At 46.1% G+C, this 19,468-nt stretch overlaps 1 protein-coding gene across 1 annotated transcript in view; it reads right to left on the bottom strand.

Moving 5' to 3' along the window:
* The window catches only part of plekhg5b (pleckstrin homology domain containing, family G (with RhoGef domain) member 5b), a gene marked incomplete at its 5' end in the record, with an annotated part of 26,804 nt that extends 17,038 nt beyond the window's left edge, over positions 1–9,766 (bottom strand). Inside the window, 2 exons of the mRNA XM_084313324.1 lie at positions 9,228–9,317; positions 9,437–9,766. Coding sequence (XP_084169450.1) covers positions 9,228–9,317; positions 9,437–9,766 — 420 coding nt within the window. The remainder of the gene's footprint in view (positions 1–9,227; positions 9,318–9,436) is intronic.
* Between the last annotated feature and the right edge of the window lie 9,702 nt (positions 9,767–19,468).

Raw genomic sequence — 19,468 nt, 5'->3', positions numbered from 1 at the left:
GTATTGTCACACAGTGAAAGGGCAAACCTGCTGTCGTGTGGCAGTGAAAGGGTTAACCTTCTGTGTATTGTCACACAGTGAAAGGGCAAACCTGCTGTCGTGTGGCAGTGAAAAGGTTAACCCTTAGTTTTAGGCTGACGTGCTTTCGAGCGTTTTCCACCGACGTCCGTGTTGTTGACGTTATACCGAACTTCGTGGCTTTGTTCGTCGACCGGTAGCCGCTGTGACCCCGTCGTTAATTAAGCACGTTCGGGGCGGTCAGGTGGCGTAGCGGAGATTGCGTTCGTCACCAACGCCGGAGATGCTGGATTCGCGTGTTTCGAATCCAGCTCCCGGCGTTGTCACCAGCTTGGCTGGCCGTTCACACTAATACAATTGGCTGTATTAGGGGGTGGGGAAAGCTGGCAGGTGGGTCCTGGGCGTTGTGGACAGCGACCCCTACAGCTCGGTCGGGGCGCCTGCTCAGCGAGGGTAGGATCTGGGGAGAGGTAGTGCGACCTCCCACACGTTACACTCTCCCCGGTGAGAATCTGCGCGGCCAGGCTGGCTGCCGGCTGGCTGCACATGCGTCGGAGGAAAGCATGTGACAGTCTCCGGCCTCTCGGACCAACAGTAGGGAAAGTGCGCAACAACCAGGAAGGGTGGGATGGGAGAAAAATCAGAAAAAGAAGGAGGGGGAAAAAGATAATCAAAATTAAGCACGTTCAGCTCTCACACTTCTGATCTCATCAAGACGAAAGTCTTTCTCTGGTCTGCATCCCCTTAACAATTGTGTGTATTGAGCCGTACTGTATTGTACCCATTCTGCAATCTGTTAATACAATTTTCAATCAATGAATGTGAGATTGTATGTCTAAAAGGGTTACATCGGGGCCAATCCTTGGCCCTCCACGACATTATTATTGGCCGTCCGAGTGGTTCCAGAGAATTATTATATATTCTGTTTGGTTTGCAATTTAATTACTTGAAGGGGGGGGGGGGGGGGGGGGATTTTTAAACAAACTTGATTATTACAAGACTCATACACACGGACATTAGACCTAAAACGAGTTATATTATACATTTAAGTACATAAATCATGAACGTCTGGTCCAAGGCCCGGCGCCACTCGTGTTACATTTCAGCCCTTCATGTTAAAACAGTTTGTGCATCCCAGGGTTAAATAAACACAAAGTCGTTATTCCTGATTAATTCGCTTTTATTTAGACTGTCTGGATGGGACCTCCAGCAGGGGGGGGGGGGGGGTCTCTCTTTGGGTTGCATGAGCTCTCTGGGGAAACGTCTGCCCTGACAAAGCAAAAACAAATGACACTGCCACAATGCAGCGCTGCTTGTTTGTCTGCTCCCCCTCAACAAAGGCCTGGGAAACAGCGGACAAGGCCAACCAAGGGGACAGATGGGGGACGTTAACCCTTTCACTACCACACTACAGAAGGTTAAACGTCTGTAGTGTGGTAGTGAAAGGGTTAACCTTATGTAGTGTGGTAGTGAAAGGGTTAACCGGCTGTAGTGTGGTAGTGAAAGGTTAACCTTATGTAGTGTGGTAGTGAAAGGGTTAACCGGCTGTAGTGTGGTAGTGAAAGGTTAACCTTCTGTAGTGTGGTAGTGAAAGGGTTAACCTTATGTAGTGTGGTAGTGAAAGGTTAACCTTCTGTAGTGTGGTAGTGAAAGGGTTAACCTTATGTAGTGTGGTAGTGAAAGGGTTAACAGTCTGTAGTGTGGTAGTGAAAGGGTTAACCGTCTGTAGTGTGGTAGTGAAAGAGTTAATTGTAGTGAAAGGGTTAACCTTCTGTTAGTGTGGTAGTGAAAAGGTTAACCGTCTGTAGTGTGATAGGGAAAGGGTTAACCTTGTGTAGTGGTAGTGAAAGGGTTAACCGTCTGTAGTGTGGTAGTGAAAGGGTTAACCTTGTGAAAGGGTTAACCCTTTGTCGTGTGGCAGTGAAAGGACCTTCTGTATTGTCGCGGTAGTAAAAGGTTAAAACAGCTCTGTGAATGCATGTATGAATATATTTCAATATGAATTGAAAATGGGGGACCCTGATGTAAACAAGACGAAAGTCTTTCTCTGGTCTGCATCCCCTTAACAATTGTGTGTATTGAGCCGTACTGTATTGTACCCATTCTGCAATCTGTTAATAAAGTTTTCATTCATGTTTACGACAAGAGGACTCCTTCGCCTGCCTTCAGTCAACTTGACCTCAGACTAGACTGGCGAAAAGGGAAAGTGCTGATTTCCCCACGACAGGTATCGTCCATGAACTGGATTTTTATCTATCATGATATAACCCAACAGAAACGTTAAGAGCAATGGTGGAAAGTAACTAAGTATTTATACTCCAGTACTGTAACTAAGTACAATTTGTAGGTACTTGTACGTTACGTGAGTATTGTCATTTTAGGGAACTTTGTACTTTTTACTCCACTACATTTATCTGAACCCATCAGCTACTGGTTACCTTGAAGAAAAAGGGTTTTCGATAGAAAACACGCCAACTTCCAAGAGGATGTTAATCAGATGCAGCAGAACTGGACCACATTCCACCGTAACATAACATTTAGAGGTCAATAGTTTGAGGCTTGAATGCTCCCAAGCACTGGAACACACACACATCAATAGAATGCATACTTTTACTTTTGATACAGTACATTCAATATCAACTTCTCTTTTACATATAATATTAATTAGATTAGATTAAAATGTATTGTCATCATGCGGCACAAGTACAGTACAACGGAAATAAGTTTGGCATCCCACCAGAGTGCAAATGTAACAGTCAAGTACAATAGTAATATACAATGTACAGGTGATTAAACTGGGTATAAAATATATAAATGAGTACTACTGCGTAATAGTGCTAATCAGATGTATGTACAGAGTTGTAGTATTAAAATGTACAGTGATACAGCTATATAGACACTATGGTAGTAAGTCATACTAGCCAGCAGCATAACTAGTAAGAGTACATGTCAAAATACTTCCCAAAGGTCAGTGAATACCACGACCACTACACCAGAGGAAGCTCAACAAATCATGTTAAACCCAGATTCGGCTCAAACAAGGGACTAAACACGTTTCGCAATTATGCCACATCAATGTGGAACGCCCTACCCAAAGCTGTAAAGGAATGTGAATCCCTACCCACATTCAAAACCGCTCTTAAAGAGCACCTACGGGAGGCTGCAATTCGAAACTGGCCACCGTAAATGCCCAAAACCCCCACCACCTCCTAATAGACAGTCTCCTCCCCGCCGCCGTATGTATATTTCCCTCCCACCCACCCACCCCCTCCTAAATGTACAGTCCCCTCCGCCTGTAACTGTTCCGCAACAGTAAGTGACTTCCGGGGTAGGCCTGATTGGCCCCGACAGGCACGTGACGCGGCAAACTCAGGACGCGCAACGAGGCTGCTGAGAGCTGTCGCGCGGAAATAGGCTGTCTATTGCCATTCTCTAACACAAACTCTAACCTTAACCAGCTCCTTAACAGCGCCTAAACTTAACCGTTCTAACCTTAACCAACTCCGAAACAATGCCTAACCTTAACCTTAACCATGCCTAACCTTAACCATAGAAAGAATATTGCCATTCTCTAAGACAAACTCTAACCTTAACCAGCTCCTTAACAGCGCCTAAACTTAACCGTTCTAACCTTAACCAACTCCGAAACAATGCCTAACCTTAACCTTAACCATGCCTAACCTTAACCGGCGAAAGAATACACGTTAAAAAAAAAATCACGTTAAAAAAAAAAGATTTGATGGGATTCGAACTCACCAACAACGGACCGCAGGATCGCAGGACCGCTGCTCTGCCAGGTGAGCTGAAGCGCCGAATGAAAGTCATGGCGTATTTGGACGGTTACGTAATTCCGCAAGCTCTGCCGCTCGGCTCCGCGGAGCGTGCCGCGCGGCAGAGAAAGTTGCGCGTCACGTGCCTGTCGGGGCCAATCAGGCCTACCCCGGAAGTAACTTACTGTTGCGGATAAGCTATAAGCGTCCCCTCCCCATCATATGTATATACTCTGTCAGGATCTAGGGGTAACAGTACTGTATATTTCATCATCATTAGGTGGCTTCTTCGTTCCGAAGGTTGCCTATCACTCTCCAACCCATTCTGTCCCCACTTCTTCTCTCCAACTCCGTGACTCCGCCTCTCACTCCGCTCCAATCACAGACGTCGTCCACCCGGCCTCTTCTTGGTCTTCCACTTCCTCTCTTTCCATCCACCTTCAGTATCAGTATCAGTACTAAATACCTATATGTCCCTATGCCATAAATGTCATGTATGTTGTGTATGTCATAAATGTCTATATGAATTGAAAATGGGGGACCCTGATGGAAACAAGACAAACATCTTTCTCAGGTCTGCATCCCCTTAACAATTGTGTATTGAGCCGTACTGTATTGTACCCATTCTGCAATCTGTTAAATAAAGTTTTCATTCATTCATTCATTCATTCAGAGTAAACAAGGGATATATGTACATAATATACATACGCTCGGGCGGCTACGTGGCGTAGTGGGCAAGGCGCTCGCCACGAAATGCTGGAGACGCTGGGCTTGTCAGTTCGAGCCCAGCGCTCCACATTTGCTTTCAGTTTAGCTGGTCGTCCGTACTAATACACATTGGCCGTATTAGGGGGTGGGAAACTGATGGGTGGGGATCGGGCGTTGTGGACAGCGACTCCTACAGGTCGGTTGGTGCGCCTGCGCAGTAGAATCAGGAAGTGTCGGGGGCAGCGTGAGCCTCCCACGCGTTACTCCTCGCCACTGAGAGATCGAGCTGCGCAGGTGAAAAGATGCGACTGCTGTTACCTCAAGTACCGGAGGGGACTTGTGCTATGTATGACTTAGTCCACATTGCAGCCGGCTTGTGGGAGGCAAGAAACAGCGTCCGTGACAGGGGAGGGTTGAATTGGATGATACGAAATTGGGATGGGAGAAAATATAGAAAAAATGGGAGAAAAAGTGGATCAAAAAAAAAATAATATACATACGCTCTGCATCTCCTGGCCGCCTCAGACCTACTTCTATCCGAGCTCCGGGAGGGTCATCAAGGAGAACCCGCCTTTTCTCAGTCCTTGCCCCACAATGGTGGAATGAACTGCCCACCCCAGTTAGGACAGCAGCCGAAACCCGTCCAATCTTTTGCCGTCGACTAAAGACGCACTTCTTCAACCATTATCTGAAATCAAATTTAATAGAAAAAAAAAATCTAACCCTAACTAACCGTACTGTCATGCACTTGTCCTAATAAACTAACCTACACTGTAACACGCAACACTTTGATGAACATTGTTACTCAGCTGATAGAGTTGTGCCCTTCCTGATGGCTTGTCGTACAGAACTTGTAAGTCTCTTTGGATAAAAGCGTTTCAGCTAAATGACTAAATGTCGCGCATTTGTATAATTGGTAATTTCGTTGGATATACACTATATACGTTAAAATATTATTATAGACTTTTTTTTTTTTTTTCTGTTCTGTACTTGCATGTCATTTTAGCCACCTTGTCTGTTAGTTTCATTATGATTATGTGTTGAGTACTGACTTTTAATAATTTTTGTTTTGCAATAATAATAAAAAAAATAAATAAAAATCGCACTATGTGGTTCGCCACTGGGGGGCGCCCACAGCCTCCACTTTTAAGATCCAGCTGATTTTGGAGACGGGTTGATGTTGGCACCTGCAGGGCCTGTCTGCCCATCTGCCCGTCGTACCTCCACCGGTGCCCGATTAGCAGCTGGAGGGCCCTCAGCTGGGAGCCGCCCAGCACAGATGTGTGGCCCCTTCATCTCAGGATGGTGGTCAGGCACGTCTCCCTGCAACACGCCCTGCAGCTGGATGTAGATATTCTATTTAAAAATAAGTCCATACTACGTTTGATGATCAAACCGTAAACAAAGAGGCCTATTTGGATGTTAGATCAGAAGAACTGTGATTTCTTTTTTTTTGATCCACTTTTTCTCCCATTTTTTCTATATTTTCTCCCATCCCAATTTCGTATCATCCAATTCAACCCTCCCCTGTCACGGACGCTGTTTCTTGCCTCCCACAAGCCGGCTGCAATGTGGACTAAGTCATACATAGCACAAGTCCCCTCCGGTACTTGAGGTAACAGCAGTCGCATCTTTTCACCTGCGCAGCTCGATCTCTCAGTGTCGAGGAGTAACGCGTGGGAGGCTCACGCTGCCCCCGACACTTCCTGATTCTACTGCGCAGGCGCACCAACCGACCTGTAGGAGTCGCTGTCCACAACGTTCGATCCACACCCTTCAGTTTCCCTCCCCGTAATACGGCCAATGTGTATTACTGCGGACGACCAGCTAAACTGAAAACAATGTGGCGAGCTGGATTCGAACACGCGAATCCTAGCGTCTCCACACTGGTGGCGAGTGCCTTGCCCACTACACCACCTAGCCGCCCAGAACTGTGATTTCTTACGTAGTGTGAGCCTCCCACACGTTACACCGCGGCAGGTGAAAAGATGTGACAGGCTGCCTCCTCGTGTACCGGAGGGGACGCGTGTAGTCTTTTACCAACGCACTTTCAGTTCCGCGTTCGGGTTCCGCGATCTTGATTGGCCACTGACGTTTCTCTCAGCGCCAATCGCGCTACGCCTAGTTATGCCTCTAACAGCCTGCTAGCTAGCTAGCTAACGCCTCGTTCTATCACTGGTTAAGCTTATAGGCAACTCTTTCGAAGTTGGTTAAGGTTAGAGTTTGGAATCAGGGCTGGTGTTCTATCGCCCTGCTCTAAAGACAAACTCTAACCTTAACCAACTTCGAAAGAGTCGCCTATAAGCTTAACCGGTGAGAGAATTAGGGCCCAGGAGGTCAAAACTTTTAATCCCTATTGATTGAACATTTTAATTAACAGATTGGAGAATGGGTACAGTACAGTACAGCTCAATACACACAATTGTTAATAAGGGGATGTAGACCAGAGAAAGACTTTCGTCTTGTTTACATCAGGGTCCCCCATTTTCAATTCATAATGAGTTGAAATGAATGAATACAAATCTGATCCAATCAGATAGGGATTACAAGTTTTGAACTCCTGGTCCCAGGCCATCAGGGACTCATTGTAACACCAACTTATCCATTCTACGGCCAGATGCACACTCACTTTACATTCACCTTTAACATTCACTATAACACCTTTTAAACATTACACCGTATTTGATCTATTTATTCCTACAAATCTACACCATCACTTCTACCTCATTTTTGCATTTAGTCTTTATTCAATGTACGTTCAACAGTGTATCGAACTGTATCACCAACTGACCTATCTCAAGTCCCGCCCTCTTTTCTTGATCCTCCAACCACAACTGTTGCTTCCCTCTGACAAAGTTTAACCTCGTTCCCAGCTTTATCTCGTGAGAAGACAAAGTTCAAAACAAAGTTTGTACTGAGGGAAGCAACAGTTGTGATTGGAGGATAAAGAAAAGAGGGTGGGGTTTGAGACAGGTCAATCCTTCCCTTCCCCCGGTCTGTTGTCTGAACCTGTGGTCCTCAACCTGGGGGTCGTTAAAAGGTATACAAATCAAATACATTATCATGTTTAATCATTTTTGGTATTGATTTTCCTTTTGAAGCAACAGTTGTGATTGGAGGATCAAGAAGAGGGCGGGTTTGAGATGGAGGTCAATTGAAATAGCCTGAAAATGTTAGTCTTGTTAATGCACAAAGAGTCGAAAATGGAAAATCTAAACTTGTATCGAATCCAAAGACTTGTGTGTTGATACACCCTTAAACGAAAAGTCAACATTATGGGAAAGGTCTTTACGGTCTTATCCAGAGTCGGACAAAAAGATAAGATAACAATTTCCCGTCTGTGCGTTCAGTAGAAAGCTATCCGGCTTACCAAGCTAACCTAGCTTAGCACAAAAGAATGGAAGCTTATACGGACCAGCTAGCCTAGCTGTTGGTCAAAAACACCTCTCCCAAAGTTTTAAGCTAGGCTAGCTGGTCTGTATCCACTTCCATTAATTTGTGATGTGCTAGGCTAGCTTGCAGCCGGATATCTTTCTACAGAACGCACAGAGGGGACATTGGCATCCATCTTCTCACCCGACTCTGGACAAGACGGTACGCACCGTTGCCATAATGTCGCCGTGTTCCTTTAGTAAACACGCTCAATTCCTGTAATTCAAGTCTACAGACGGTGAAATACTCATCCCTCAACTCCCGTCTTGCACCATCATTAACTTTAAAAGCAAGAGACTATAACAGCGAAACGCCTTGCCAGTGGAAAATCTATTAATTTACCTTGACTGTCCAAAATACACAAACTTGAAGTCAGTATAGCCTCATTCGTAGGCCACGCTGTATACTGTGTAGGCTATTTATATGGTTGTGATGATTGTGCAAAGAGTTAATCAATTTGAAACCTCAGATCTATTGTGACAGAAGCAAAGGCCCGTGGTTCGGCCGAGAAGAAGACGGCCTGGACGGAGACAAAGAGAAGCAACGAGGTCTTGAGCAAAAGATGTTTTCTTTATTTTGATATTTGACCAATGTATTACACTCTCATCTTTGGAATGTCACCTACCAGGGAAAAGACATCGGACACGAGCTTTAGCTGCAGCCCACAACGTTACCGTCCATGAGATAGAAAACACAGGAACACTACTTCACATCGCTGCCAGAGATGGACTCGGGAGGCTGCTGGACACGACGAGGGCCGGGGGGGCGAGGTTGTCCAAAGCGAAGACCCCCGTTTGCGCTTCTCGCGGTCTGCGGCGGCATCAGCGGATTACGTTATGCAATTGCGGCGTATCGACGTCTGCACACAGGTGGGTCTGACCGCCGAGCCGCAAGCCTCCGGACATTTTGTAACAACGCAGACGGGGGGGGGGCGTGACTGCCGTCGCTATGGTGACAGAGCGCGCACTCCGCTCTACGAGCCACTCCGACCGCGGTAACTATGAAACGGCCGACGACCGCACAGACACAAGAAGGTATGAGGGCGGTGTCAGAGTCCACGAGGGGGCGGGACTAGCAGAATCTGTAAAACACAACGACAGCTTCCCGTCCGGACCGTCTGAAGCTCCGCCTCGGTTCTGTACATTCGAAGGCCGATCCAGGCTTCAGAGCGACACGCCATTAAACGAGAACGTAAAAAAACGAAACAAAAAAAATTAACAGATTATTTTTTCCCCCTCGTGTACAAAAACATAATAAAAAAAACACCAATCACTTGGTCGCCATGTGACCAGGCCTCGCCAGCCCCTTGAAGACACGCAGCTTGCCCGCTCCGCTGAGGTCGAAACTGTAGTCCGTGGTGATGTAGGGGAGCTCGCCCTCGAAGCCCACCTGGAGACAAACAACACAAGAGAGGGGTCGGTGAGAGGGGTGAGAGGGGTCAGCATGAGGAGAAGTGAGAGGGGTCAGCGTGAGAGGGGTCAACGTGAGGAGAGGTGAGAGGGGTCAGCGTGAGGAGAGGTGAGAGGGGTCAGCATGAGAGGGGTGAGAGGGGTCAGGATGAGAGGGGTGAGAGGGGTCAGGATGAGAGGGGTGAGAGGGGTCAGGATGAGAGGGGTGAGAGGGGTCAGGATGAGAGGGGTGAGAGGGGTCAGGATGAGAGGGGTGAGAGGGGTCAGCATGAGAGGGGTGAGAGGGGTCAGCATGAGAGGGGTCAGCATGAGAGGGGTGAGAGGGGTCAGGATGAGAGGGGTGAGAGGGGTCAGGATGAGAGGGGTGAGAGGGGTCAGGATGAGAGGGGTGAGAGGGGTCAGGATGAGAGGGGTGAGAGGGGTCAGCATGAGGAGAGGTGAGAGGGGTCAGCATGAGAGGGGTCAGCATGAGAGGGGTGAGAGGGGTCAGGATGAGAGGGGTGAGAGGGGTCAGCGTGAGGAGAGGTGAGAGGGGTCAGCATGAGAGGGGTCAGCATGAGAGGGGTGAGAGGGGTCAGGGTGAGAGGGGTGAGAGGGGTCAGGATGAGAGGGGTGAGAGGGGTCAGCGTGAGGAGAGGTGAGAGGGGTCAGGATGAGGAGAGGTGAGAGGGGTCAGCATGAGGAGAGGTGAGAGGGGTCAGGATGAGGAGAGGTGAGAGGGGTCAGCATGAGGAGAGGTGAGAGGGGTCAGCGTGAGGAGAGGTGAGAGGGGTCAGGATGAGAGGGGTGAGAGGGGTCAGCATGAGGAGAGGTGAGAGGGGTCAGGGTGAGAGGGGTGAGAGGGGTCAGGATGAGAGGGGTGAGAGGGGTCAGCGTGAGGAGAGGTGAGAGGGGTCAGGATGAGGAGAGGTGAGAGGGGTCAGCATGAGGAGAGGTGAGAGGGGTCAGGATGAGGAGAGGTGAGAGGGGTCAGCATGAGGAGAGGTGAGAGGGGTCAGCGTGAGGAGAGGTGTCAACATGAGAGGGGTCAGGACGGACGTTCAGGGGTTTATTCATGTGATAATTAAGCCTACTAAAAAGTAGTCGCATATTTATGATGATGAATTTTAAATAATGGGGCAAGTTTGTTTGAAAACAAGGCTCTTCAGTAGAGATTATGAATGAATGGGAGTTATGTACCAAAAAAAGAAAACGGACAGAATAGGAGTTATGGCACAATTATTACACAAAGGACAAGCTGTGTTCATGTCATGATGCATCGGGTATTGTGTTAGGAATTGTAAAAAAAAAGAGCAATAAGTATTACAAATCACGTTGGGCACCGTGAACATACTAACCAATTTTTCTTTATTTCAGAATAGTTTTAGTTCAAATCAATGGATTCAGTTACATTTAGAACTCGTGGACAGAGAGGGACGTTATGATTTAAGGACACTGCTCTCAGAAGCCTGTGCCCCTCAGTTTGTGGGGCGGCTTCATGGAACGGACTACGAGTGGAAACGAAACAGAGCGACAACAACAACACAGTTCAGAAATAGATACAAAAAAAGCACCGAGAGACAAATACAGATCTGAGAAACTGATAGTCGCTCTCAGGGAATGTTTTGATTTCTTAAACAAATTAAATAAATGGTTGTCTTGTATTTTGCTTTGTTTACGCTTCTAGGCTACTGACGCATGCCTGTGATGTAAGCAGTACACGCGACGAGAGCCTTGACAACCCTTTCGTCATCGTTTTATGCGGTTTGACAGTTTAGATGAGAGCGCAAAGGTTTAGCGTTTCTAGGAATTCCACCCCGCCCGCGAGGTCCACCCGTATAGGGAGGTGTAGTCTGACGTCACTCTGGACCGCCCGCGAGGTCCACCCGTATAGGGAGGTGTAGTCTGACGTCACTCTGGACCGCCCGCGAGGTCCACCCGTATAGGGAGGTGTAGTCTGACGTCACTCTGCGCCGCCCGCGAGGTCCACCCGTATAGGGAGGTGTAGTCTGACGTCACTCTGGACCGCCCGCGAGGTCCACCCGTATAGGGAGGTGTAGTCTGACGTCACTCTGGACCGCCCGCGTGGTCCACCCGTATAGGGAGGTGTAGTCTGACGTCACTCTGGACCGCCCGCGAGGTCCACCCGTATAGGGAGGTGTAGTCTGACGTCACTCTGGACCCCCCGCGAGGTTGACCCGTATAGGGAGGTGTAGTGAGACATTAAGAGTGAGACATTAAGAGTGAGACATTAAGAGTGAGATATTAAGAGTGAGACCTTAAGAGTGAGACACTAAGAGTGAGACAGCAAGAGTGAGACATTAAGAGTGAGATAGTAAGAGTGAGAGAGAGTGAGACGGTAAGAGTGATATATTAAGAGTGAGACAGTAAGAGTGAGAGAGAGTGAGACAGTAAGAGTGAGATAGAGTGAGACAGTAAGAGTGAGACAGTAAGAGTGAGATATTAAGAGTGAGACATCAATAGTGAGACATTACGAGTGAGAGAGAGTGAGACATTAAGAGTGAGACATTAAGAGTGAGACATTAAGAGTGAGAGAGTGATACATTAAGAGTGCGACATTAAGAGTGAGATATTAAGAGTGCGCCACTAAGAGTGCGCCATTAAGAGTGAGACATTAAGAGTGAGACATTAAGAGAGAGTGAGATATTAAGAGTGAGACATTAAGAGTGAGACGATAAGAGTGAGACATTAAGAGTGAGAGAGTGAGACATTAAGAGTGAGACATTAAGAGTGCGACATTAATAGTGAGACATTAAGAGTGAGAGAGAGTGAGACATTAAGAGTGAGACATTAAGAGTGAGAGAGAGTGAGACATTAAGAGTGAGACATTAAGCGTGAGAGAGAGTGAGGCATTAAGAGTGAGACATTAAGAGTGATACATTAAGAGTGAGACATTAAGAGTGAGACATTAAGAGTGAGACATTACGAGTGCGCGAGAGTGATACATTAAGAGTGCGAGAGAGTGAGACATTAAGAGTGAGAGAGTGATAGATTAAGAGTGAGAGATTAAGAGTGAGAGATTAAGAGTGAGAGAGAGTGAGAGATTAATAGTGATAGATTAAGAGTGAGAGAGAGTGAGAGATTAAGAGTGAGAGAGAGTGATAGATTAAGAGTGAGAGATTAAGAGTGAGAGAGAGTGATAGATTAAGAGTGAGAGATTAAGAGTGAGAGAGTGATAGATTAAGAGTGAGAGATTAAGAGTGAGAGAGAGTGATAGATTAAGAGTGAGAGATTAAGAGTGAGAGAGAGTGAGCGATTAAGAGTGAGAGAGAGTGAGAGATTAATAGTGATAGATTAAGAGTGAGAGAGAGTGAGAGATTAAGAGTGAGAGAGAGTGAGAGATTAAGAGTGAGAGATTAATAGTGAGAGAGAGTGATAGATTAAGAGTGAGAGACTAAGAGTGAGAGAGAGTGAGAGATTAATAGTGATAGATTAAGAGTGAGAGAGAGTGAGAGAGTAAGAGTGAGAGATTAAGAGTGAGAGATTAAGAGTGAGAGAGAGTGAGAGATTAAGAGTGAGAGAGTGAGAGATTAAGAGTGAGAGCTTAAGAGTGAGAGAGAGTGATAGATTAAGAGTGAGAGATTAAGAGTGAGAGAGAGTGATAGATTAAGAGTGAGAGATTAAGAGTGAGAGAGAGTGAGAGATTAAGAGTGAGAGAGAGTGAGAGATTAAGAGTGAGAGAGAGTGAGAGATTAAGAGTGAGAGAGAGTGATAGATTAAGAGTGAGAGATTAAGAGTGAGAGAGAGTGATAGATTAAGAGTGAGAGATTAAGAGTGAGAGAGAGTGAGAGATTAAGAGTGAGAGATTAAGAGTGAGAGAGAGTGAGAGATTAAGAGTGAGAGAGAGTGAGAGATTAATAGTGATAGATTAAGAGTGAGAGAGAGTGAGAGATTAAGAGTGAGAGATTAAGAGTGAGAGAGAGTGATATATTAAGAGTGAGAGAGAGTGAGAGATTAATAGTGATAGATTAAGAGTGAGAGAGAGTGAGAGAGTTAAGAGTGAGAGATTAAGAGTGAGAGATTAAGAGTGAGAGAGAGTGAGAGATTAAGAGTGAGAGTGAGAGATTAAGAGTGAGAGATTAAGAGTGAGAGAGAGTGAGAGATTAAGAGTGAGAGATTAAGAGTGATAGATTAAGAGTGAGAGATTAAGAGTGAGAGAGAGTGAGAGATTAAGAGTGAGAGAGAGTGAGAGATTAAGAGTGAGAGATTAAGAGTGAGAGAGAGTGAGAGATTAATAGTGATAGATTAAGAGTGAGAGAGAGTGAGAGAGTAAGAGTGATAGATTAAGAGTGAGAGAGAGTGAGAGAGTAAGAGATTAAGAGTGAGAGAGTGAGAGATTAAGAGTGAGAGAGAGTGAGAGATTAAGAGTGAGAGAGAGTGAGAGATTAAGAGTGAGAGATTAAGAGTGAGAGAGAGTGATAGATTAAGAGTGAGAGATTAAGAGTGAGAGAGAGTGATAGATTAAGAGTGATAAATTAAGAGTGAGAGATTAAGAGTGAGAGAGAGTGAGATATTAAGAGTGAGCGATTAAGAGTGAGAGATTAAGAGTGAGAGAGAGTGAGACCGTACAAGTGCGACAGTAAGAGTGAGACATTAAGAGTGAGACATTAAGAGTGAGACATTAACCCGCTGTCACGTGGCAGTGAAAGGGTTAACCCGCTGTCGCGTGACAGTGAAAGGGTTAACCCGCTGTAGTGTGGCAGTGAAAGGGTTAACCCGCTGTCGCGTGGGAGGGAGGGAGTGGAGTGGAGTGGAGGGAGGGAGGGAGGGAGGGGAGTGGAGGGAGGGAGGGAGGGAGGGAGGGGGGGAGGGAGGGAGGGAGGGGAGGGAGGGAGGGAGGGAGGGGAGTGGAGGGAGGGAGGGAGGGAGGGAGGGAGGGAGGGAGGGAGGGAGGGAGGGAGGGAGGGAGGGAGGGAGGGAGGGAGGGGAGGGAGGGAGGGAGGGAGGGAGGGAGTGGAGCTGCCGCGGTAATGATTTGTTTCCTTGCCGTCCAGTGAAAGGGTTAACCTTCTGTAGTGTGGTAGTGAAAGGGTTAACATGCTGTCGTGTGGCAGTGAAAGGGTTAACCCGCTGTAGTGTGGCAGTGAAAGGGTTAACCCGCTGTCGCGTGGCAGTGAAAGTGTTAACCCGCTGTCGCGTGGCAGTGAAAGGGTTAACCTGATGTCGTGTGGTAGTGAAAGGTTACCGGTTCGATTGCCGCTCCTCCCGGGCAGCAAGACACTTAACCCCTAATTGCTCCCGATGAGCAGGTTGGCACCTTGCATGGTCGCCTCCGCCGTCGGTGTGTGAACGTCTGAGGGAATGGGTCAAATGTGAGGAACAAATTGTAAAGCGCTTTATAAATGCAGCCATTTACACACACACGCACGCACACACACACACGCACGCACGCACGCACATATGTTTTTTCTTATTGTAAAGCGCTATATAAATGCAGCCATTTACACACACACACGCACGCACGCACGCACACACACACAGGATGTAAACAAGACGAAAGACTTTCTCTGGTCTGCATCCCCTTAACAATTGTATGTATTGAGCTGCAATATTATAGAATATCCATTCTGCAATCTGTAAATAAAGTTATCAATCAATCAATCAATCAATCAATGTTTTTTTTTTTTCTACACTGGTTAAGCGTAGGCACTCTTCGAAGTTGGTTAAGGTTAGAGTTTGTCTTAGAGCGTGACGGCAAGTTCTTTCGACGGTTAAGCTTAGGCCCTAATTCGAAGTTGTTAGAGTTTGTCTTAGAGCAGGGCGATAGAACGCCAGCCAGCCAGGTAGTCTCTGGTCTGCATCCCCGTAACAATGTTATGTATTGAGCTGTACTTTACTGTACGTACCCATCCTGCAATCTGTTCACTCAATCAACCAACTTATCTGTTCACTCAATCAACCAACTTTTTTTTTTTTTTTTTAACAAAAAGGGCGGGAAAAAATAACGCAGCTTAACCAGAGCGTTGCCCATCAGATTTTTTTTTTTTTTTTTTTTCGTCTGTTGCCTTTAACCCATGACCAATGTACCAAAACAGACTTCCTTCCACCTTCTCAATTGCATATCCAGAGCAACAGCATTACACAATTATTATATATATATATATATATATATATATATATATTGTGTTTAGCCAAAGTTAAATTCCACAATCAAGCTTACCGTAACAATCTTAACAAAAATATCAAATAAAACCCATATACCTTTATATGACAAATGTGAAAATAATAAACACATTAGAGTAACATGATGTAACTTTGCTGCTGCTGTGTTACAAATCACACCAGCCAGACTCAACTTGTATAGCTGAACTGGTGCAGTGGATTAGCTACACTGTGCGAGGCTGTTAAACATACATACATAGGTTGCCCACTTTGACAACCTAGGATGGCTTAGAGTAGACGACAGAGTACAGCAACTTGCAATGGGCCTGGTCTACACTACACGACCAAGGTACCCATGTACATGTCAAAATACTTCCCAAAGGTCAGTGAATACCACGATCACAACACCAGAGGGAGCTCCACAAATCATGTTAAACCCAGATTCGGCTCAAACAAGGGACTAAACACGTTTCGCAATTATGCCACATCAATGTGGAACGCCCTACCCACAGCTGTAAAGGAATGTGAATCCCTACCCACATTCAAAACCGCTCTTAAAGAGCACCTACGGGAGGCTGCAATTCGAAACTGGCCACCGTAAATGCCCAAAACCCCCACCACCTCCTAATAGACAGTCTCCTCCCCGCCGCCGTATGTATATTTCTCTCCCACCCACCCACCCCCTCCTAAATGTACAGTCCCCTCCCCATCATATGTATATACTCTGTCAGGATCTAGGGGTAACAGTACTGTATATTTCATCATCATTAGGTGGCTTCTTCGTTCCGAAGGTTGCCTATCACTCTCCAACCCATTCTGTCCCCACTTCTTCTCTCCAACTCCGTGACTCCGCCTCTCACTCCGCTCCAATCACAGACGTCGTCTACCCGGCCTCTTCTTGGTCTTCCACTTCCTCTTTCCATCCACCTTCAGTATCAGTACTAAATACCTATATGTCCCTATGCCATAAATGTCATGTATGTTGTGTATGTCATAAATGTCAATATGAATTGAAAATGGGGGACCCTGATGTAAACAAGACAAACGTCTTTCTCTGGTCTGCATCCCCTTAACAATTGTGTGTATTGAGCCGTACTGTATTGTACCCATTCTGCAATCTGTTAAATAAAGTTTTCATTCATTCATTCAGAGTAGACAAGGGATATATGTACATATATACATACGCTCTGCATCTCCTGGCCGCCTCAGACCTACTCCTATCCGAGCTCCGGGAGGGTCATCAAGGAGAAGCCGCCTTTTCTCAGTCCTTGCCCCACAATGGTGGAATGAACTACCCACCCCAGTTAGGACAGCAGCCGAAACCCGTCCAATCTTTCGCCGTCGACTCAAGACGCACTTCTTCAACCATTATCTGAAATCAAATTTAATAGAAAAAAAAATCTAACCCTAACTACTAACCTTACTGTCATGCACTTGTCCTAATAAACTAACCTACACTGTAACACGCAACACTTTGATGAACATTGTTACTCAGCTGATAGAGTTGTACCCTTCCTTCCTGATGACTTGTCGTACAGAACTTGTAAGTCGCTTTGGATAAAAGCGTTTCAGCTAAATGACTAAATGTCGCACTATGTGGTTCAGTCGCCACTGGGGGGCGCCAACAGCCTCCACTTTTAAGATCCAGCTGATTTTGGAGACAGGTTGATGTTGGCACCTGCAGGGCCTGTCTGCCCGTCTGCCTGCCTGCCCGTCTGTCTGTCTATCTGCCCGTCGTACCTCCACCGGTGCCCGATTAGCAGCTGGAGGGCCCTCAGCTGGGAGCCGCCCAGCACAGATGTGTGGCCCCTTCATCTCAGGATGGTGGTCAGGCACGTCTCCCTGCAACACGCCCTGCAGCTGGATGTAGATATTCTATTTAAAAATAAGTCCATACTACGTTTGATGATCAAACCGTAAACAAAAGAGGCCTATTGGGACGTTAGATCAGAAGAACTGTGATTTCTTACGTAGTGTGAGCCTCCCACGCGTTACACCGCGCCAGGTGAAAAGAGGCGACAGGCTGCCTCCTCGTGTACCGGAGGGGACGCGTGTAGTCTTTTACCAACGCATTTTCAGTTCCGCGTTCGGGTTCCGCGATCTTGATTGGCCACTGACGTTTCTCTCAGCGCCAATCGCGCTACGCCTAGTTCTGCCTCTAACAGCCTGCTAGCTAGCTAACGCCTCGTTCTATCACTGGTTAAGCTTATAGGCGACTCTTTCGAAGTTGGTTAAGGTTAGAGTTTGGAATCAGGGCTGGTGTTCTATCGCCCTGCTCTAAGACAAACTCGAACCTTAACCAACTTCGAAAGAGTCGCCTATAAGCTTAACCGGTGAGAGAACTAGGGCCCAGGAGTTCAAAACTTTTAATCCCTATTGATTGAACATTTTAATTAACCGATTGCAGAATGGGTACAGTACAGTACAGCTCAATACACACAATTGTTAATAAGGGGATGTAGACCAGAGAAAGACTTTCGTCTTGTTTACATCAGGGTCCCCCATTTTCAATTCATAATGAGTTGAAATGAATGAATACAAATCTGATCCAATCAGATAGGGATTACAAGTTCTGAACTCCTGGTCCCAGGCCATCAGGGACTCATTGTAACACCAACTTATCCATTCTACGGCCAGATGCACACTCACTTTACATTCACCTTTAACATTCACTATAACACTTTTTAAACATTACACCGTATTTGATCCATTTATTCCTACAAATCTACACCATCACTTCTACCTCATTTTTGCATTTAGTCTTTATTCAATGTACGTTCAACAGTCGAACTGTATCACCAACTGACCTATCTCAAGTCCCGCCCTCTTTTCTTGATCCTCCAACCACAACTGTTGCTTCCCTCTGACAAAGTTTAACCTCGTTCCCAGCTTTATCTCGTGAGAAGACAAAGTTCAAAACAAAGTTTGTACTGAGGGAAGCAACAGTTGTGATTGGAGGATAAAGAAAAGAGGGTGGGGTTTGAGACAGGTCAATCCTTCCCTTCCCCCGGTCTGTTGTCTGAACCTGTGGTCCTCAACCTGGGGGTCGGTATAGAAAGGTATACAAATCAAATACATTATCATGTTTAATCATTTTTGGTATTGATTTTCCTTTTGAAGCAACAGTTGTGATTGGAGGATCAAGAAGAGGGCGGGTTTGAGATGGAGGTCAATTGAAATAGCCTGAAAATGTTAGTCTTGTTAATGCACAAAGAGTCGAAAATGGAAAATCTAAACTTGTATCGAATCCAAAGACTTGTGTGTTGATACACCCTTAAACGAAAAGTCAACATTATGGGAAAGGTCTTTACGGTCTTATCCAGAGTCGGACAAAAAGATAAGATAACAATTTCACTTCTGTGCGTTCAGTAGAACGCTATCCGGCTTACCAAGCTAACCTAGCTTAGCACAAAAGAATGGAATCTTATACGGACCAGCTAGCCTAGCAGTAGCTGTTGGCCAAAAACACCTCTCCCAAAGTTTTAAGCTAGGCTAGCTGGTCTGTATCCACTTCCATTCATTTGTGATGTGCTAGGCTAGCTTGCAGCCGGATATCTTTCTACAGAACGCACAGAGAGGACATTGGCATCCATCTTCTCACCCGACTCTGGACAAGACGGTACGCACCGTTGCCATAATGTCGCCGTGTTCCTTTAGTAAACACGCTCAATTCCTGTAATTCAAGTCTACAGACGGTGAAATACTCATCCCTCAACTCCCGTCTTGCACCATCATTAACTTTAAAAGCAAGAGACTATAACAGCGAAACGCCTTGCCAGTGGAAAATCTATTAATTTACCCTGACTGTCCAAAATACACAAACTTGAAGTCAGTATAGCCTCATTCGTAGGCCACGCTGTATACTGTAGGCTATTTATATGGTTGTGATGATTGTGTAAAGAGTTAATCAATTTGAAACCACCTTAGATCTATTGTGACGGAAGCAAAGGCCCCGTGGTTCGGCCGAGAAGAAGACGGCCTGGACGGAGACAAAGAGAAGCAACGAGGTCTTGAGCAAAAGATGTTTTC

Source organism: Notolepis coatsorum (genome assembly GCF_963971535.1).
Source record: "Notolepis coatsorum genome assembly, chromosome: 4".
Lineage (NCBI taxonomy): Eukaryota > Metazoa > Chordata > Actinopteri > Aulopiformes > Paralepididae > Notolepis > Notolepis coatsorum.
Note: the sequence above shows the minus strand (reverse complement) of the source record. Positions and strands in the feature narration are given on the sequence as shown.